Source organism: Mastacembelus armatus, chromosome 18 (genome assembly GCF_900324485.2).
Source record: "Mastacembelus armatus chromosome 18, fMasArm1.2, whole genome shotgun sequence".
NCBI lineage: Eukaryota > Metazoa > Chordata > Actinopteri > Synbranchiformes > Mastacembelidae > Mastacembelus > Mastacembelus armatus.
This window is the reverse complement of record NC_046650.1, coordinates 5217550-5240607: the sequence shown is the minus strand read 5'-3', so window position 1 is coordinate 5240607 and position 23058 is coordinate 5217550. Positions and strand designations below refer to the sequence as shown.

The following is a 23058-nucleotide window of genomic DNA, read 5'->3' as shown; positions in this document are numbered from 1 at the left end:
TGTTTTTGGTCTCTACCAACCCCTGAGAGACAGCTAAATGCTCCACTGTATTCACCAGCTAACTCTGTCTGAATGAACCAAAACAATGAGGTTCATATGTTCATATGTAGAAATGATGATACAGCATCATGTGTGAGTAACGTCTCATTTTTTGTTCAGATGTTATTTCAGAACACAAGCGATAGCACAGGATAGCTGAAGGAGACAGGGGAAAAGAAAGGAAGAGGGAGCCTTAATCAGGTTTTTTTGGAACCAGATATAACCAATGAGCCAACGCGCCTTTACACGATGAGCCTGAGATTAGACTGGGAGTAAGAACCAGTCACCTCAGAGGGAATAACAGAGGTCCTGGTATATTATTAACTCACGTTAAATATCCAGTTAAGCAGAGTCTTCCTTTGCTAATGCTGAATATGTTTTTATAGTTACTGGAGTGTTAAAGCTCTTGATACTATACCAATGAAGAACTTTGTGAATTGAGTTGAACTTGGAGAGACATACAGACAGAACTGGGCCAGTCTGTCTGGGTGAGGAAAGCAGGGGGCTGGTGGTGGAGGGGGCAGAGGAGGAAAGGGGTTGGTGGGTGGGTGGAATGGAAAACAATGCTCTGACTTCTCTGTGGCTGATCACAGTGTCACCCTCAGTGGCATTTGCCGATGGAAACTGGCTCGCTCAGAAAACAGATTCATGTCCAGCCACCCGCGGATGGCACTGGTGCATGGACGTGTGCATGCGTGCGTGCACAAACACTCACACGCATGTTTGCAAGCTTATATACAAAGATGTTGCTCAAATTCACTCAGCATACATCTTTGCTTCTCTGGTCCTCTCTGTCCCTATTTGTTCCATTGTCTCCCTCTCTCTCTCTGTCTTATGTCTCTCTGTTTGGCCAGTGCTCTTGTCTGTCTCCTTGGCGGCTCTGCTCTCCCTCCTAGAACTCTCTGTACCGTGTCCTGCCTCATCTGTTCCGAGCGATGTCTCATTGCATTTTGCCGGTGTGTTTCTCTACACCCACCCAAACCATACCAGCTTCTATCCTCCACTTGCTTGTGGAAATGGTGCCCTTTAAGTTGCCAGGCCCATCCCACAGTCTAGTGCACTGTGTGCTACTGTGCTGGACCTGTGTGTGATTTACGAGGCAGTGTTGGAGCTGGAGACTGTGAGGTAACTTTCAAGATGGGTGGTAGTGTGTGTTTGGTGTAGTAGAGGGGTGCTGAGTGATGGCCTTTGGTGGAGTCTGGGAAATACAGCCATAGAGCAGTAAAAGGACAGGACAGGAAGAGAGAAATAATTATATTATTCGATATCTACGCAAACTGCAATATGGTAATGACAGGTAATAGAGTTTATGTGTGTGTGTGTGTGTGTGTGTGTGCATGCAGGGGAAATCCTGCAGGGCTTTCTCTTCTCATTCCCTGCTAGGCCAGCAGAAAAGGAGAGAGAGAGCCCAGTAGCAGGTCTGCCTACAATCACAGTATTCCACTATCATTTTACATTTGCTTTCCCAGGGGAAAAGACTGCTCTGGGTGCCGAGGTACTGTTGCTGTGCTGTCAATACTGTTTAATATAAACCTTGTATCACACACAGAGGGACAGCTGTCCTAATACTTCTGTTAGGCAGGGGGCATTTGATCATTGCAACCACCCTTGACATTCTTCATGAGTCACCCTATAATATTTAGAACTCTGAACAAGCTACTACTACTAATTGAGAAGACTAACTGATGAAAGCAAACATGAGGATTGACTTTAAATGCTTTAATAATGACTAATAATGCTTAATGCTAAACTGACTGCAATTTAATTTTAACATCAGCCTGACATTGTGTTCAATTTAGCCATTTTCCATTTACGGATAATTTTTGTTCCATGTTTTACAGTTTATATGGAGCTGACACAGGAAGATGGCGTGCGTCCCCATACTTAATGCCACCAACACCGCTCTAAGCAGAGAAGATGTGTTTGTGTTTTTAGCCAGTGTACATAAATATAATCGATCTGTGAGTAGCATGATGGGATACAAAGGGGGAAATATTCAAGCAACATGCTGCAGGGCAGTGACCAGTCAGATGGATGGAGGCGAGTCTGATACTTCCGGCTTGATATGATTCAGTGATGTAGTTTCACCATGTCACAACATTTTAGCCACAGGCTGATTAATCTTGGTATGCAGCCTGGGCATTAATAACTTCACCCTCACAGATCAGAGTTTGAACATAGGCCAACAGAGAAAGTATGGAGATGTAAAGTAAAGTCAAGACATTACCAACACTCTTACATGATTAAATTCCAGGCTAAATGGATGCTAGTATTGCCCTTTGCAATAAATGGCTTAAGCTCCTGAAGTGTTTTACTTGGACCAGGTCTCTTGTGTAGGATTTTAGTGGGTGTGTGAAAGAGTCCTGGTTCTTCACTCATTCTTTACTAACTAGACTTTCACTGCAAAAATCCAGGAACTCATGATATAAATTCTGCAATTTCAATAATTGCACATTTTCTGGCTTAAACTGATGATTTTGCTATGTAATGCTTAAGTTTACAAATAAATCACCACAAATTACTACAATGGACACTAACAATTTGTGGAAGGATAGTAGTCATAATGGCGTGATGAATGCCTGTAAAAAACTGGTCACTCAGTCCATCCAGTAGATGCTGACATACTTTAATGTATATGTGAAACTCTGATATCAGTGTATTGTATATATGTAGATAAGAAGGAGACTTCACGGGTTCCAATAGAAAGAAAAATTGTGATCATGAAAGTTTGTAGGATTCATTCTCTGGGGACCATGCATGTGTGTAAAAATCATTTAAAAGGCCTATAGAGATAAACAAGCCGTGTGTAGACAGTGTGCTGTCAGCAGTGAATTTGAAGAATAAAGACAACACCAGCTTCTAAATGGACTGAAGTGACATTTGCAGGTATGTTTACATGCTGTTTAATGTGCTGTAGCTGAGTACCTAATTAGCTATCTAAGCCTGGAAACTGACGGTAACAGTGCACTTTTCCCAAGCGAATGATCAACCAGCCAAAGCGAAGGATGAGATGTGTCTTTATGTTTCAATGTTAGATGAGAAGGAGACTTCAGTAAAGCTAATGTGGGTTGTCTAAACTCAGTGACTCTCCTGTTGTATAAAGGCTGCATCAAGCTATGACTGAAAAGACCTTAGTGCTTTATGTAAAGATTTGATTGGCTGCTGGAAAAGAGTTTTTTACAGAGTATCTCTGTAAGAGAATCACCATTATTTTGATGAATTCATGCAGAAACTAAAGGCTCCAACATGAAACCCAAACATAAAACATTAATTTCTCACCTTTGGTTTGTAATTTTCTCTTAACACTGGGGACATTTTAACAACAGAGACAAATATGCTGTACCTGGCAAAAAATGCAGATGAAAATTTTGTCACTATTACTCAACCTGTGTGATCTGCCTGGTAGTTTCTTGCTCCTTTAGAACTGACTGTGTATTGTATGTGCATGTGTGTTTGTGTGTATGTGCACGTGTGCATGTGTGCGAGAGCGTGAATCTGCTTGAGTGATTGATGCCTTTCCAAATGTATGGGTGAAAGAACAGCACCGACTACCTCACATAGTGTGTCTCTTTAAGCCAAACTCACATCAGAGATGGTGGGCTGGGTCGGAGGAGCACGAGGGTAGAGTGGCGGGGCTGGCCCGGCTCAGCCTGGCCCGCTATGCCATGAGGGAGGTGCAAAGGAGGACAGAGGAGATGGGGCGGAGGTGACTTTGATTCTCAGACATTGAAGGAGGGATGTAAGTGACAGAGGGGGAGGAGAAAAGGGAGGGAGAAAGAAGAGCAAAGGGGAGGGTGTATGGAATGAAACTAGAGAGTGAGTGTGAGGGAGGGAGCGACAGAGCGAGCGTGTGAAGCACGCTGCCAGCGCTCGCTTGGTAATGCACTGTGTACAGGGATAAGCAGGAGTGTTGCACACACACTCACACACATAGTCTCTACCTCTGTCACACACCCTCACACCTATACACCTTCACACTGAGCTACTCCTTCACACACACACATGCACATAATCCCTCACATGTGTGCGCTGAGGCTGAAAAGTGCCTTGCATGGGACACACACTGTGCAGCTGGATGCAACGGAACCAGACTGGACTACTGTCACCCACCAGTGGGGACTCTTGCGTGAGCACTGGCAATCCAACATCTACCGTAAGGCATGGCTACCTGCCAGCACACCCCCCTGCCCCATCCCCTCCCTCTTCCTCCCTCTCTGTCTCCCTCCATTCATTCATCCCTCGTTCTCCCAACTGTGAGGCGGCATGCGCGGCTGAAGGACACAGCGCTGCGCTCTGCTGTGGTGTAGTGTGCCGCTGAGAGAGTTGGAGAGCCTGATCTGACAGGGGGGATAGATAGACTCACTGCACTCCCTCCCTCCTTCTTTCCTCTTTCTCTCTCTGTGCCCGTCTGTCTCTCTATCCCAATGCTCTCTCGTACATGAATGTCACCTCTATCTTTGGGAAATGCTGGATTCATCAAGCCTCCGTCTTTTTCCCTTCTTCCAGGGTGAACAGAAGGGTGATGCCAGGAGAGCTTGAAAGACAGCGAGGAAACAAGCCGCACTCCGTCCAGCAGCATCTGTCCGCATCCCCCTGTCCTCATTTCATCTTGTGGAGCTGATACCTCAGGTCGGACAGTCTCTACTTCTTCTTCTACTTCTTTTCTGAGATATTTTTTTTGATAGAGAAATTTTAGAGATTAGGGACAGAAAGAAAAGGAGCTGCAGTGTGTACTGACAGCGTCACTCTTGTAATTTTGGAGAGTTGTGTTTCGGACGATTTCTGTCCCACTGAATCAGGCTTTTTGATCTGCAGGACTGAGTGTATTAGGAGGACTAAATGTGATTTCGGTTTGGGTCTGGATTCACAATGCAGCGAATGTGTTTGCTGCTGGACCCCTTCAGACTGGATTGAGTAAAACTTCCCAGGATATCCAGGAGGGGGGTACGGGTACATTTGGACCGGGCATCGGGGAACATTGGCTACAGCGCACTGGTCTTGGTTGGATAACAACATGCCTTGTCCTAACAGAGGAACAGTGACATGCCAAGGCTTCACTTGAACATGACCCCCAACCAGAAAACTAATAACTAGAAGGACACACAAAGACAAACGCTGATCGGTCCAAACACCAACGAGCATTGTTTGCCTGTTTTGGGAGGGCCTTTTGAGGGATCCACCCTTCTTTTCTCCCCTCCTACCCTTTCTCCTTTCCTCTCATACTTTTTTCTGTCTTTCTTTCCCTTGCTTCGGTCCATCCTCAGAAGCCCCCTGCTCCACTCTGCACCCTTTCCTCAGCAGTGCTCCATCGCCCTGGGTGAGTGGGTAGGGGGGTGGCCCACGGTACCCCCCAACACCTGGGCGCCACTGAGCCACCAGAGACTGGTGAGGTGGCGGCAGGGTCAGCGCTGGGAAGATGGCCGCTCTCGCCAGCTCCCTGATTCGCCAGCGCAGGGAGGTCAAGGACCCCCAGGCGAACCGGCAGATCGCCAGCAAGCGCAAGCCCTGCCCGAAGAGCAACAAGTCTCTCTGCCAGAAGCAAATCCTCATATTAATATCAAAGGTTCGACTATGTGGCAGTCGAGGGAGAAAAATGGACAAAAGACCAGGTGAGTGTCCCCAGGCCTTTCTATTAAAATCCCCTGTTTTCCAGAACACTTTCTTCCTTCACCCTGTTCATCATCTCTCCTTATTTGCTGCCTTATTTTCTGCCTGTATTGGATAAATGGATTTTGATGGTTGACTTGCCAGACTACAGATTAATCCTCAACTGTAAAGCCTCAATACAGAACATCCACAGTCTGTAATTTCTAGTTGAGGACTTAATCTGAATCTGGGAAACATCCCAGCCCATCTTCCTGGTAGCTATACACAACACGCCCTGTATTTATGATAGTACAGGAAATTCCAGCTAAGTACACAGGTCTCTACCACTGACCAGAGGCATGACCTAGCCTGTGCTGAGACCGTGGCGATGACTGTTGAAGTGCATGTCATGTCAGCACATCCACATTCGTGTTGGTGATCTGGAAGCGCACAATTAACTTGGCTCACACGTATAGTAATTTACTGTGATATAAAAATGTCAAGAGGCACCTCATTTGCGATTCTAGGGGCCATTACTCTCCCTCTGCTTCCCTCAAGGCAAGTGAAACACAATGCGTCCCAGTTTGTCTTCTGTTTTCACATGTTAAATGCAATTGAAATTATTCACTGAAGCTAAACAAGAGAATGACACTCGATGTTTTGAGTGTCTGTGCTGCACACACTAATGACTTTTGACATTATGAATCAAAGATAAATTTAATTTTGAAAATAGTTCAGACATTTTATCTCGGTCCCTCACAATAATGCGGTTGTTCAGAGATTGTGTGGTTTGGTGATGCTATTTAGAGCCAGAAATATTTAGTTAATGATATTCTACTTGTAATTCAAGAGGCATTTATATCATATATTAGAAAGTCATATGTCTTTGTTTCTTAACTTTTTCTGTAAGTAATTTTAGATTTGAAGGCGTCTTGCCCTTTTTGCTTTATTGGAAATCATGTCACCTTTTATCTAAATGCACACTGCCACTTGTGGAAGTTAAAGTTTCTTCTTCTTTTAGTAATTTAGATTTTTGTCAGTCCTATTTGTTTGTTTTGCTTTTTCAGCCATATTGTCTACTCCTATGTACAAACTTGCAGGTTTAACACTGTACTATATATCACATAGATCCTGGGCTACTGTGTGTGTGTGTGTGAGAAGGTGTCTTGAATGAGCTTATCCTCACCTCACCATGCATGTGTGTGCTATTTGGTGTATGCTTATGCACTGTACAGTCTATGTGTGTCCTTGCCGACCTGTAGAACTGTATTTGTATTTTTGTGTATGTGTGTGTCTGTGTGTGTGTGTATGTGTTCTGTGGTATTTATTACCGCCGTGTCCTAAGTTCATCATGATAATTACGTGGGGAAGCTCTAACATGGGACAGAGGCACCTGCCATAGAGGCAGCTGCTCTCTATATTGTAATTGTGGTTGTAAAATATGTTGGACAGGTCACGACAGTGCTGGCTCTATGGGAAAAGGCCACACGTGCACCGTGCCCATTGTTGGAGACCATTTTCATCCTAATAGCTTGAGTGTGTCTCACATTCTTATAGATTTATTATGGTAATTGTGGGGACAAGGTACAGAGGCTGTGGTGGAGACACTACTGGCGTCACCATGTGAGACTGTGATTTACAGGGGCCTATGTTAAGTACCGTGTGTGGCAGTGTGCGTCTTCATCATTCCCTCAGTGAGTCTCTGCATGTGTGTACTCCTGACCCCAGGCCATGAGTGTATGTGCTGGCTTGTGTATGTGAGTGTGTATTTTTCATCATGTATGAGTGTGTCTCTCTCTAAGCTTCAGCCCGAGGCCACAGTTGACCCCTAGCCAGGAATAAACAACTAGAATATTCCTGAGCCACATCATCCTCCTCCTTATCTCCCTCTGCTTTTATTCTACCCCCAACTAGCTTCCATTGTTTTTACTGGCATGATTTAGCTTCTTTGGCTTATTCTGCACTCTATGGCTTATAGTCCTTTCTATTGTCTTGTATTTCGATTGGTTCCTAATGTTTTATGGTGGCGTCCTTTGTCTTAGATTTTTCCTCCTTTGGTTCTGGTTAAGTGTTGTTGGCTTCTGCTAACTTTGTCAGAGCCCATCACAGCTGACATTGGGGTACACTCTGGACAGACTGCCAGACTATCGCAGCTAACCAGAAGTTTTAATAAGAATGAAAATGTTCAGACAAAAATTGTGTAAGAACACATGAGGTCCTGAGCTCAGGTTTAAAAATCTGGTCACTGTATTTACAGTCCAGTATGTTATGACTCTTCCCTCAAACTAATGACACTTCAAAAAAGGTTTCTCTGTCTAACTCTGACTCTGTGTGTGTGTGTGTGTGTGTGTGTGTGTGTGTAGATGTTATCATGCATCCAACACTGCCTGCTACTGTCATTGCATTGTCACAGTATAGCTCGGGTTCTCTTTGTACTGCTGTACAGCCAGCTGCTCCGCTAATGTAGCAGGGGAGGAGTATTTCTGAAGAAATGTGTGTGTGTGTGTGTGTGTGTGTGTGTGTGTGTATATATGTATTTATGTACCTATATACATAGGTATATACAATAATGGACAACGGCGTCATTAAACACCTGTGAAGTGGAAACCCTGGTGACAACAGGTGCCAGTTTTTGGGTCCCCTCTTGACATGCTTTAATTCATAAGAAAATCATGTTTAATTTGCTCTGAGGATTTTTTTTTCAGTTTTGCAAAGAGGAGACCTGCAAGTGAGTAAGTGTTAACACTCCACCTCCCTAGTGCCCCCGCTGGTTCGAGCAGGGACTGTAATGACCCATTCACACGTTGTTTTTAAACACTCTTCCAGTTTGAATGTCGACTGCCTAAGGAAGCATTTGTGACTATGGAGGGGCTACTGAGAAGTCTTCCTACTGAAGGACGGAGTCTCTTTTGGATTTAATTTTAATGATAACAAATACAAAGGCCCAATTTCGGTGGAGGCACTAACAATTTTAACATTTAGTATTACATTAGAATTACCATCTGCCCCACATACTAGCTGTATTATAAGCATTTAAAACTTAAAAAGGTGCAAAAAGGAAAAATAAAGCAAAAAAAAAAAAAAAGCCAAACATCATGACTTTTTAAAAAATTTACGACTGAAATGTACATACTAATGTAGACTTATTCATCCATCTTGGGGTTTTACCCAGGGCTTACTGTAAATTTAAGAGTGCACAGTCCTCACAAAAACAGAAATCTCTCCAATGCTTCTTTAAAAATAAAAAAATAATAAAATTGCATTGTGAGAATATGTATTGACAAACAGGAGGGAAAGATCCACACTTTCACTGTGCAGAGCGACAGGAGTCTCCTGTTCCCACTAGGGCGACATTCACACTCCACAATAGATCAATTACATAAATGAACAAAGATAATAACAAAAATAATAATCTAAAGTGATTAGAATCTAAGTTTGTTGGTAATATTTTACGTCAATAAAATAAAGTTGTGCTCATTAGGACATTTAGGACTTATTTTCTACACACATTGATAATACAAAAATTAAGTGTGGAACATGTTGTGTAAATGACACGTGAAGGTTTATGACAAGAAGGTCCACTGTTGGACTGTGGAACGGTAAGTGTCCCCTGTTTGCTGACAGACAACGACACGTGTCCATCGTTAGATATCATGGAGCAATATTCACACTCAAGTGTTTAAAGACAGAGAAAGGCATGAGCCTGATGAATGATTTAGCAGAGTTACATTTCAGATGCCAGCAGGTAGATTTAACAATTTGCCATCTTTTATTAACTCCAAATACAACATGAATCCACTCAGTTTAACTGTGTATGTTAAAGGATGTCTATGCTAACAACATTAGCTCTAAGTATAACACTAAATATCTAGTTTTAAAAATCATTAACTCAAGTTGATGATCATAAGTGTTTTATGCAACACTGAAACTTAGATTTGAACACACATAATGTGTATTTGCTAAATCCAGTCAGGGAAGCTGGAGGGTTAACAATGTCTCTAAATTTAAAGTAATAATAATTTTAGAAATACACCATTAGCAGGTGTTCAATGACAGGCCCCTCTTGCTAAGTAAAGGTATGTGTGTATGTGTTTGTGTGTGTGGGTGTGTGTTCAAACATTTCCTGCCTACCTGCTTCTCAGCGATGGATGGGAGTGACGTGTGTTTTCATGTCCCAGCCTGACCCACATATATCCCCTCTAACACTGTCATCCCCCTTCTCTCCCAACTCTGTCATTCATCCCCTCACCTCTTCACACACACATACACACACGCACACACCCTGTAACCCTCACCTAACCCATACTAATGATGCCCCGGCACTACAGCTCACTCAGCTAATAACAAGGTCAGCTTGCCCTGCACAAACACACACACACACTCACAAGCAAGCCTGGTTTAACAGACACAAGTGGAGATATGCACAAGTACATATATTTATGGACACACACACACATACATAGATGCAAACAGAAAAAAAAAAAAAACATCCACACATACTCAAAGTAAATCAACAAGCACACAAACAAATGGTGAGGTTTCATGATAAGTTAGGTAGAATGTAGGAGAGAGATGGGTTTGTGTGTCTTTGTGTGCAATGTGTGTGCAAGGCTGATATGATCTAATGAGGATGTTAAGCTGCCTATTGGATATCAAAGCTAAACCAAAATAGCTCGTGTTGTGCTGTGACTGCCTGCTGGAAATGCTGTGGAAGCCCTCCTCTCTTCTGTTAACAGGATAGAATAACACTCAGAGTTGTTACTGCAGCACAGGGGCCAAGTGTTCGTCCGGCTACTGCAAATTGGTTTGTGTGAGCGTGTTGGTTTGTGTGCAGAAGAGGGAGGAAATATGGGCGAGCTTGTGTCACAGACAAAGACAAATGACAGCGTGACAGTAGTCGGCACACCCGCCTCGGCCAGTCTCTGAGACCTCGTGTGTGCCGGTGAGTGTGTGTGTGCGTGTGTGAGAGGCTCATTGTTGTGCTGTGACTCATCGGGTCACATCAGCTCCTCTCATTAACACACTCTGATTTATCAATAATGTGCAGCAGCGTTTGGACAGCGCGCATTGAACTGGGGCGATTTACTGCCTCATAGACTGGACATTGTGGATGGGCCACACTGGGGAGGACTATATTTCTCTCCCTCCCCACCCTCACCCATTTTGACTCTCTCTTTCTGACTCTATCACTTTCCTCCCCCTCTCCTCCTCCTCCTCAATCTTTTGACTTTGTCTTCCTCACCCTATCTCACCTCCCATTCTGACCACATTCTTGATCGCCCTGTCCCCCCTCCACACCACACACTTATCTTCTCAAGGACATCAGGCTTTCTTATAACTCTCTCTCTCCCTCTGTGTCTGCTTGTCTCTTCACTCACTTTATTTTCCCACAATGTCTAATCATCTTGTTTTGGGGCCAGTCAGTCACAGTCCCTGGCTGCTACAGTGGCACTAGTATTTTACTGCCATGTTATGTAACACAGGTCCTACTGTTAATGGATCAGGAGAGATCATGATTCACGTTGAATGTACATTTAGCAGCTGTAATTGCTGAGCGTAAGAGTTTGTTTACTGTTCTCCTCGGTGTGTACAAGTAACCATATTCATATTTCTCAGGTGGATTTGACAGTGTAGCTTTGGTTAGGGAGATACAATGACGTCTATATGAGTGCTATTCATATTCATTTATTTTAAGACTTTCTAATGAAATCTTTATGATGCAGGTCACTGGCAAAGTTGTCTCAATGCATAACTTAGCACCACACAAGCCACAAATGTAGTAGCATTTCAAACAAAGGCAATGTCAATTTAATGCTTTATATGGGATTTATCTCTCTATTCTGTATTTGTATGGTGAGTGGAGGATCCATCCTGAACACCAAAGTTAGTTAGATGACTTTGACTACTTTACCACCTGCCCTCTATGACTCTGGGGAAGTTCTTTAGACCTCTGTCCTGCAGCCCTGCTCCAGTCTGCTGCTGCTGATTTGGTAGACCATCACGCTAAAGGAAAACTTTGCAGCATTTGTTGTTTAACAATTTACTGTAGCGTGAATACATGTTAGGAACTGTGGAGCTTTTTATTCAATCTAACTTAAAGTGCACAGTGGTACTGAAGTGGGAATGTAATGTTCAAAAAGAAGGGATCCTAGAATTTGAAGGTGAAATTGAGAGAGGCAGCCTAATTTTAGCAGGTGCAACAGGTGTAAAGTGTGCCTAAACACTAATTCAACAGCCACGAATCTAGGCCAACTCCCTCAGTTCAGCAAGTTTCTGTGGTTATGTTTATATTATTATTATCATTTTGTATATGGAGTAACACCGACTTTCCACTATGCAGATTTTATTATGTTTCCCACTGACCCAATTATTGCCACAACCAACCAACACTGACATGCTGTCCATTCATATTCAGATTTTCTTTATTTGGCTGTTTTAATTTCATGGTTTAATCAAAGTTCACTTACAGCATAGAAGTGTATAGAGTAATATTGCATGTCAACTGATGGCAGTCTAACATATTCTGAAAATAGCACTATAAAGCACATTACTCTAGATAAAGCAGTGAGTGTAACATAAGCCTCTAGGAAGGAGGAGGGTAAGCCAAGCAACAACAATCTGGAGCTCAAAGAGTTAAAGGACACTCCCTGTATTGAAACAGTGCAGTGGAGATGCACAAATGAACAGTCGTACAGTAAAACACAGTAAATTAACCTGCTACAAGGCAGAGGCCATTTAAAATCGCTTCATTACACTGTTGGTTCCCAAAAGATGCTCATGAAAGTAGTTTAACAATGTTGTCACTATCCAGCAGGCTAAAGCTGTCTCACATTTTATCAGGTGACTTGTCTATTCTGCTCTCTGTGAGTTGGCACTGGCATGTACTCTGCACTGAACACACGTGACAAATGACACGTTTAAATTTGATCACAAAACATCACGGTGAAGCATTTTCACTCCATTTGCAACAGTCTTGGCTTATATGTCCCAACAAAAATAGTCCTCATGTCATGTAGTGCCAAAAACAACAATATTTTGAAGTGGTAACAAATAACCAAAATTTTTAATAAGGCTCATCTATTAAAAAAAAGCAACACATGCCTTACAGTGTGTGTTGCCAACAGCTGATGGCCTCCGTTGTTTTGTAACAGGTCCTGCCCTCTGTCTCTGCCAGTATGGCAGATGTGTATGAAATGGTGCCTGGAATAAATGATTTGGAGATGCTAACATTTGGCCTGACTGATGATCAATATGGGCTTTCGGTGGGGCCCCTCCCACCCAATTGATTTATGGAGTCAACCACAATTTGTTTTGCTGCAGAGCTGTTTTTGGATGGGCATCAATCATCATCAGACAAAATTTCTGTTGGATGTGCCTGTGCATATTTCTGTGTGTGTGTGTGTGTGTGTGTGTGTGCTTCCTGTTGTGTTTCAGTGTGTTCTCCAAAATAAGTGCCTGAAGCATGTCCTGTATGTAAGTGTTGGTGAGGATGTGTTTATTTAGGCTGCAGTGCCCTGGTAGGCATGAGGTGAGCTGCTTGGACTGAGCAGGGCACATTCCTGGCATGGCAGGGCACAGAGAACACCAGAGTGTAAGGAAAGCAAGGCGATGAGGCCGAAGGGTTTCAGGTCTGGGGACTTTGCTCTTCAAATGACCTCCAGTTGATATTGTACCAAGCACATTCATGCAAATATGCTCATGTTTATCCACAAGAGCACTCAATATCTTATTTTGCATCGGACAATTTCCACTCCACTGAGATTTGCTGTCTTTAGAGCCCAAATAACAAATGACCGGCAAACGGCAAGTCAGCATCTTATGCCCCAGCACCAAGTCAACCTTGTCTTCTTCAATGTCACAAACCCCACAGAAACAGTGCACTGTCCCTTTAATCAGAGCCTATAGTTTAAATTGCAATAATAACATGCAAAGGACAGTGAAGCCTGCAGAGGCATTATATATGCAATCAATTTGCTGCATGGTTTGTGTGCAGAGCTGAGTGGGACGTGTCACATGGAGACTGAGGACACAGACTCACATATACTCAAATTAACCGACACAACTTTGGGAAGATACAGGGTGTGTGAAAGCTTTCTGGCTAGATCACGACGAAGACACAGAGGCACGCAGCGGTACAGAGAGATCTACAATGGCTCTGAGCACATACACTCACACATGTCCTGGGCATGCGTCAGCAGTCTGATCTCTCTCTGTGTCCCTGACCGAAAGACAACTCATTATGTCATATGGCATTTTTATCCCCTCTCTCTGAATGTGTGTGTGCATTCCCCTTTCACTCTCACACGTTTGCTGTCAGCTGCCGAGCGATGTGCGAGAATAAACAGGCCTTATGGGAAAAGTCTGTGTGCATGCTTTTCTTCTTGCATCCGTATCTGATTACACATTAATTTACTTTGATCAAAGAGACTTTGGCACCCATGGGTGGTGTAGGATTTAGTGACAGGTGCTCTGGAAAAACAGATCAGCACAGAGTGGACATGGTCCTCACATATGTCTGTTACTGAAAAGGTCAAATGATTCCTCATAAATATTTAATCACATGAACCTTAAAGGGTCATTAAATTGAATATTATTGGTAAGAGAGCTGACAGAGAACATGGAGATAAGATATACTGATTATATGACTGAGCTCTGAAACTCACAGAAGTCTTCATGGCAAAGATTCTTTAGTCTACACTGTGTAATTAGCTTCTGGTGACTCTAAAACTGGATGGATGGTTAACTTTAATGAGTATAAACCTGCCAGAGTTGTTTAGTGGATCAGTGAAATGCACTTAATGCCTTTTATCAGAGAAAGCCATTGTAGTTTTTGAGTTAATTGTAATTTTGCATTCAAAAATGATAAATATTACAACCAATAATAGAGTAATACTTTTAAGGGCTGTTACACTCAAATTACAAGGAAAGTTTGGGTGTGAATGGCCACTAAAATGTGTAACCTCTTATTTAGATTATAGTTATTAGCTAAGAAACTGTACTGTTAATGACAGAGAACAACATCTTAGCATGTACCAATTAATGTGACCAGATGGCTAAAAAACAGATCCATCATGATTAAGGCTGAAGGATTCTGTTTAAACTGAAAGTTAACATCTGCTGATAATAATATGCTGTGTTACCGTTTTCCTTGCTTCCTCAACAAAACGTTGGATTTTACTAGCCGAAGAAAACTGTTCATAAAATTATGTATCATGTAATTTTATGAATGTATTTGTTACTTTGTAAATAGTTTTTAGCTTTGTTTAAAGTACACTAAAGTATACAAAATTGGATAATCCAGTTTTGTCAGTTAATCCTTTTAAATGGGTCCTATAAATCCTTTTGAAAATTATTTTACTTTAATGGGCAAGTTCCATTTATCCTCTAAAAACAGATTTAAGATCCTACATGGCTTTAGAAAGTGCTGTGTAAAGTCTTAGGAAATCACCCTGATGATGCCAGACAGGATGTTTGAAAGCCAGAGGCATTCATTAAGCACAGAAGGTCTAATAAAAGTTACTGCAGGGTTGTATCATGGGAAATGCAGGATCTAGCATTTCTGCAGCCTGACCCGTACTAAGGAGTAAATTCTGAGCTTATCTCAGCCCTGCTGCTTCAATTTGGACCATTCCCTTTTTTTAAAATGTGCCTCTTGCGAGCCACAAAGTGGTTATATGGGAACGTGTAACCATCATAATGGGGCTGATCTGACTTTATTACAGTGTCCAGCACCAGGGAAGGAAATTCATCTTAAGCAGTGTTTTCTGTTCCTGGAGGAACAAACACACAGAGACACAAGCACGCTAAATTTATTATACTCTGATTTCTACTGTATCAAGCTCCTCCAAGCATAGTAACTGAGGACCTGCAGCAGATACATGTGCTCTCTGTGTAAGGATTTGGCATGTGCTTGCTCCCTTTGAAAAATATACAAGCCAGGTACACAAGTGTGTATGTGTGTGTGGGGCACCTTGCTGATTCCAGCACCCTGTCTACCTGTGTGTTGTTCCTCTGTGGTGCACAGGCACAGGTGCTTGACACGTCCTTCACTTTAACGTGTCATCAATCAGTAAAGCTGGAGACAAGCCAGAGTGCAACTTCCCCAGCACCTCACAGAAACACAAAGCCATACATATGTATAATACAATACAACAGGTAGTACTGGTACCTAAATGTAACCAGAGTGGAGGTTCTACATGCAGATCTAAAGCCCTAGTTCTGCCCCTGCCATTAAATTATCCATCATGCAATTAATACTCCTATTCTGCCGAGAGGGAGAGAGATGAAGACTCAAACACACAGAGACAGAAAGCACTCATAGCCATTCATTAAGTCTAATGCTCTTATTAGCCCCGTGAAAAATCGATATTTTTAGATATTGTTGTCCAACATGTCTTACTGTGTGCCTACACCGATTGATTATATCATGATTACATCATCAGTTACAGTGACAGTGGAAAAAAATGTGGTATTATCTCTGTAAAGACTGTTTCAGGCCCTTCTCATAAAATGAAACTAAATGACTGAAGACAGCTGCACTAATCCAAATGTTATATTAACAATGTGTTAAATTACTACGTCTAGTAATTTAGTGGTTGCTTGTAGTGACCCACAGAGATTGATCACCCATCTCTGTAGCTCCCCCCTCAGCATTAAGTGTTCTAAGGGACTGGTACACTTTGTAGGAAATGCATGTGAGATGAATATAAAGGTCCTGAATTCCCCTCCACCCACACCTCAACAGTGGTAGATTAGGAGGATCTGTGTCCGACCACTGTCTCTAGCTGCACAACAGTTGAGGCTCTGACTAAATCTACTTATCCTCAAGATGAAAGTTGTGCAAGTTAACAGAAAGTCACTTAAATAATTTTCATCCATTTGCGGCAAATTATGAAACTCACAGATTCATGCTGGATATGTGACTCACACAAGCATCAGGCGGCTAAAGGGCGGAACCAAGATAGCACGAAGAGTGGGTGCTGCTTAAAATATCTGCAAGTTGAGACATCGTAAGCCCCTTAAAGCCATCGGGCCATGAAGGACAGCGATTCACAGATATTTATAATCATTATTTTTAAACCATTTCAGCTTTATTAGACATTTTGAAGTGGAAAGTGACGGGTTAGAGCAGCAGACTGGTGCTGACATTCACAAAGGTCACAAGACAGATTCAAAACCAGGATGCTTTCTACTATGGTGACATATTAAGATATGTCTTCCTGCTCAGTGTGTTCCAGAAGCATTAAACACTAACCAAACTAGATGACATAACTTATTCAGTCACTTTTCATCACAAATTCATATGACACTCTTTAATGAAGGCTCACCATTTTAATATGTCTCACCGCAGATCGGATTCTAACATTAACACATTAATGTTGTGAACACATAAAACTTACTTCAGACTTAGTGCGTACAGTGTAACACAGCATATTTGTGTGAAACCCATTGCCATGAGCTGTCATCTGACACACAAAAAAATAAAATGTTCATCGTAGAGGTTTGTGGATTTCTGCCCAATGGTGGCACACAGATCCCGGCTAGAAGACGGAACAGGGCAGATAGAATGACAGAGATGTAGAGCTACTGTAATTGGATGTGACAGAGAACACGCTGGATTCAGAGAGCTGAAGCAGAAGCAGACAAGTCTGTCACAGATTCATACAGTATAAGCTAAAGTGTTTCCCTCGAACTTTCACGACTTGGCTAGTGAACCTCCCGTGAGCTGCCTCACTCCAGACCAGCTGAAGTCCCCCAGCTGTACAAACAGTGTATCTACTCAGGCAGTGACCGGCTTCTGCCAACACTCCCCAGAAAGTGGCAGGACGCCATCTTAGCATCCCAGCACAAAGGGAGAAAGAAAGAGAGAGAGACAAGGATCTGTTGTTCGCCAGAGCACTCTGCACTGGCTCCATCCAACAGAATGAGGGACTGAATAAAGAATATTTATACAAAGGTGAGACCAAATGCCACAAGTGGATTATTTATGAAATCACCACCCACATCTCAGATTTGCAGTGGAGAAACACCCACAGCTTTGCAGCAGGAATTACAAACAGGGAAATCATCTTTACACAGCATGACATCAGCCAAGCTACACTGACTTAAACTAACTCACACAAAAATAGTCACAACTGCCAATGGGAAGTTAAATAAATTATACATTTTTAAATTATTAAAACTAGTGTGCATATGCAAAGTTAAATTGGCAGAGGACTTTTTCAAGAAATGTTTGTAGTAAGGCAAAGCATCTGTCTAAAAGACTGAAACTAGAAGTGAATTGGGAGATGGTTTGATTAGCGCACACAAGGACAGACTGAAATCTGACTCTTGGCCAGAGGTAACCAAGAGACAGGACAAACAGATGCAGGCAAAAGGTGGAGGATGGAGACAAAAAGAGATATGTGATCCTACTAATGCCCGTTTTCCATTTCACAGTTTTAGCACTACTCGGCTCTACTCCACTTGACTCGAGTAGCGAATTAAAAAACACTAAATTAAAAAAACACTACAGGGCAATAAGCGACTTTTCCCTCTTCCAGATGTGCAAACCACGTGGATTTGACCCAGTAGTGATTAGTGTTACCCATTTGTCTCGCTAAAGACAGTAAAACTGGAAAAACAAATGGTCGCTGGTTTTTAAAATTGACGGGTTGGATTCTTGTGTCGGACGCTGTCAGACGTAGTGCTCATGACTCCTCTAGTGATGTCACTCCTTGGCCAATCAGGGGCCTGCAGTCTGTTGACGTCACATTTTAGTATCGACTCAGCTCGCTTGGAACCTTGGCCAAGGAGGTACTAAAAAAGTACCTGCTACCATTTACTATTCCCTAATGGAAAATCAAAAAAGTGTAGCTGATTAGTGCTAGTTTAAAAGCCCCATAAGAGAATAAGACAAAGGTTTTTAAAAAAAAAAAAACATCTAATGTTCATGATCAGGCTGAAGGAGGGTTTTTCTTCTACTCCCAGTTTTATACGTTTACACTGAGATGTAGTTTTTTAAAGATCACTTCACTAAGCTTGATTTAGACAGAAAGGTCCATTTTGGTTTCAGTTTGCCATGTTTGGATTTTGCAGCCATCTCTTTCACAAAGTGGGAGCCTCTGGAGGGTATTGACTTTTTGTCAGCTCTTGTTGAACCACAGAATTTCGGAGGGCTGTAACTTTAAAGTGCTGTGATATCAGCACATCTCTGTTTGGGCTTAGAGACATAAAAGCACAACCAGCAGCAGGAATTCCACAGCCTCCAGCCTGAATGTTTGGTTATATAGTACAAGCTGTTGCTATAACCTTCACACACTGTTAACAAAATTTCACCATTTGAACAATTTTACCAAATCACGTGTGTGTTTGCGCATATTTGTCTCTAAGTCTAGTGGTTCCTAGACTTGGGGGCAGGACCTCGATGGGGACCACTGAAACAGTCAATGCAGCACCAGCAACAGGCATTTTTTAAAGTTAATTTTAGTAGAGTAATAATTATTCTAAAAAGTGGGGACCCTGCACGAAGAATTGGGAACTACTGCTCTACTTTATGTGTCAGTGTTTGTATGTAAGCATAAAATATGCAATCTAAAACAATTTCAATTGTATTCAGGCCACTATGTGTATCATTTACCATTGAGCACAATTCCCATTGATAAAGAAAAATACCACTTAATTTGTCACAAAAAACCCTTAAAGGTGCAGTGTGTAAAATGTAAAAGATATAGTGGCATCTAGTGGTGAGATTGCAGAATGCAACCTTTTGAGCACCCCCAACCCGCCTCCCCCCAAACACACACACACACACACACACACACACACACACACACGCACACACACGCACACGCACACACACGCACGCACACACACGCACACACACACAGAGGTATTTTCCAGTGATCACTAGTGTCAACATATTTGTAGATACTATATTCCATTTCTGCTAATAGACCACACTTAATATTGGACCTTTAAGAAATCTTGCAACACATTTTTTTCTGATGAAATTGCACAGAAAAAAGAAAAACAAAAAAACGGATGAGAGACGAAGGTAAGAAGGGAAGGAGGTGAGCATCTACACAGTTATATCTTGGTGAGCCAGAGAGAGATGGACAGATAGGGAAGAAGAAGCAAGAACTAAAAGCAGCTCTAAAATGGTGAGGAAGAGATGGTGTGATAGAGAGATGGAAGGATAACAAGAAGGTGTGCCTGGGTGGAAAGCAAGGAGGGAGGTAAGAGGGCTCAGGAGCAGCAGGGAGAGATGGGCCGATAGAAGAGACTAGAGAAGGAAAGGGTAAAAAATGGAGGAAGAAAGATAATTGAAAAAATAGAAAGCAAAGGTAAGGAGTGATGGAGGGAAGAAAGGATGAGATAAAGGTAGGCCTGGGAAAGATGAAGCCACCAGCAGTGATCAATTGTAGCAAGAAAGGCAGGAGGAGGAGGAGAGAAAGAGTGAAAGTAAAGAATGAAAGAGGCTGAAGTCAATTCATGACTCTCATAGGAACCTTCATCAGATAATTTAGACCGAAAAATACCAATAATTCAATGTGTGTGTCTGTGTATGTGCGTGTGTGTGTGTGTGTGTTGGTATTAACATTTCAGTGTTGTGCTGAAAAGACACACAAGTTATGTACATACTGTGCCTGAACTTTGGTTTGTGTGTGGCTGCGATTGGAGTCTGGGGGCAGCACTGGTGCCTTAGAAAAAGATAAGCAGACATAATTAAGAGGTCATTAATAATTTGTTAATGAGCACTCCGTGAGCGTGAGCGTGAGAGAGAGGGATGATGGGTAAATGTGTGTATGCGTATGAAGCAGAGAGGGACAGGCACACTAACTTTGTGCACATCTCTCATATTCCATATCAGGCGTATCTGCTGGCTGCGATAAGTTATCATTATGAGATATGTCCTTTCTGTGAAACACACACACACACACACACACGCACACACACACACACACACACACAGAGTCATCTCTGCTCCATTTGCATAAAGAGAGCTTTTAGCGATGCCCTTGTACCCTCAATGACAGTATCTCTGCATTAGTCAGTGCGCACACACACACTAACTGGCTCACACAGACATATTTGCAGATACACACATATGCTTTAAATGTACCAGCTGCTTATCATATAGTCATGTTTTAATGAGCAGATGGATTTTATTCCAAGAGTTGAAAACACTAAATGCCAAAACATATATTATATACCAGTAATAATGGCCTCCACAGAAAAGTTAGTCACTGACAACAGATTTTTCATGAATGAAATTAGACTAAAACTTGGTAAAATGTCACATTTGATAAACAAAACTTTGAGGAACTATATTTTGATTTTTGTCATCAAACGACCTTAATGTGAAAGATGGACGACTAGAAATGAAGTGATTACTTTGTTAAAGTAAAGTCTTATTCAGCAGCGTCTGTGAAATCCCAAACTGTAGTTTTAGATCAATAAAACAGCTTTCTCCTTCAATTAAACCAGAAGGTAGAAAAAAACAGCTGAGACAAACTAGGAAACTGCAGGCAGCATGCCATCTTTTATGATACTGTAACAGTTAGGCCTATGGACGTGGACGTGACGTTTTACTTTGAAATCTTTTATCTTGCTATCAAATAGGTAAGTAATGCTGGCCATTTGAAGCTTCCTCTAAATATTCGTTACAAAGATAAAGCTGTAAATGTTGTCGGATGATTTAGCTTCTCTTCAGCTGGACCCATGTAGTGAACAGGATTTTAGCCACTGTGCATAGTGCAGGGACACAGGCCTGGTATATGTACAAACAAACGTACTCTTCCACAAACCTCGCTACAGATGACAACAACTCCCATAACCATGGTAACTATACACAACAAACACGGCAACCGCTGCATCCTCAAACCTCTTATGTAGTTGAGATTCCAGACACATAAACACCATTTTATTATCCTAAAATTAGGAACGTTCACAAAGGCAATAAAACAATTATGAATGTATTTTTAAATAGCTGCTTTGGGTATTCAGAGTCCACAACATTACATTAAGGTCCTCTATTATATCAAACCTGAAATATTCACTCTGGCAGGTAAATACAAACTCTACTCTTGAGTTGCCCTCCAGCTAGAATGAACATGACTAACAGCTTTGTAAGTTGCAGATTCGCTTGGAGCAAGAAAATGTTTATGTCTTTATAGATTGCTGTGAAAAAATGAAGACTGGTCACCGGTGCCTACAAGCTGGATCTTAATAAGCCGTGTCACATAAAATGAATTAGCTGGGTAGAACTTCTACATATGGAGGACTCCTCCTCCCAATATATGTCAAGGTAAAGTGAACACTCAGCCTCACACACTGCAGCTTCAAATATTAAGCAGCTCAGACACCCCCCCCCCACACACACACACACACACACCCCTTAGGGTTGTGTTGGCCAAGTCCCTCCATTGAGAATGATCAATCCTAACTACACTATGGGCTTGTGGCACGTGTACAGGTGAACTGGAACTCATGCTGCTTCAAACTCAGCTGCTCATACAGCAGCTGCCTTGAATCATAATGATATCGAATGGAAATTACTTTCAGCTTCTGTGAGCTAAAATTGCTGGATAGCTGTTACAGAAGGAAACATATCTGACTAAAAACCTGCTGTGGAAATGGATTTAACATTGACATTTTGTTTAGTGGATGCCATATTAAACAGGAACACCATTCAATTTAAGAGTGCTTGCAGGTTATGCTTATAGCATTGGACACTCAAGAAAATAATTTCTGGAAGCCTGAAGCTCCAGTGCCCAGACTGTAATCCGTAATGTCAACATGATATACAGCCTGGAGGTTGTCCACTGACAATGACTGTGTGGACTCATAACAATGTTTGCCTGAATTTATCAATCCAAACAGGCTTTTTGCTCTGGTATTGTAATCAATCCAAAAACACAGGTTCTTTTCATTGTGCCCTGTCAAGTGACAGAAACAAAATAAAATACAAATAATAATATAAAATACAAAATAAACAGTAATAATGCCAAATGTATCATGTACAATGGTCCCTTATGCTTAGAATATATATTCATTTATCTGACAGATTAGCTTTTACTGTATGTTTTCGCAGAAACAACAAGGCGGTTGCTTTGAGAACTACCTTTGCTCATATTAATGTACCTGTTTTTGCTCAATTAGACATATGGAGTAGATACGAGGGTCTAATTGACTTATCAATTAAACATAAGCTATGCTGTGTACATGTAGTTCTTTACTCCACCTCCATGGAGCACTGATTGGGTGCTAGGTGTTTCTGACATAACTGCAAAGCTTCTGTTCCCCTTCAAACATAAGTATCTAATATCTTTTTCCATTCCCACATTCCTCAACCTCCCTGGTCTCAATCCTCCAGCAGGCTAACGGGACCTTGACTTAACTATAATCTGACAAAAAAAAAAAAAAACTACTCCCATGCCCAGGAGCAATTAT

General features: G+C 42.0%; 1 protein-coding gene across 1 annotated transcript in view; it reads left to right on the top strand.

The window, feature by feature from the left end:
* Positions 1-5248: 5248 nt before the first annotated feature.
* fgf11a (fibroblast growth factor 11a) overlaps positions 5249-23058 on the top strand; it is a 63764-nt gene continuing 45954 nt past the window's right edge. Inside the window, exon 1 of the mRNA XM_026292221.1 lies at positions 5249-5648. Coding sequence (XP_026148006.1) covers positions 5456-5648 — 193 coding nt within the window. The 5' untranslated portion in view covers positions 5249-5455. The remainder of the gene's footprint in view (positions 5649-23058) is intronic.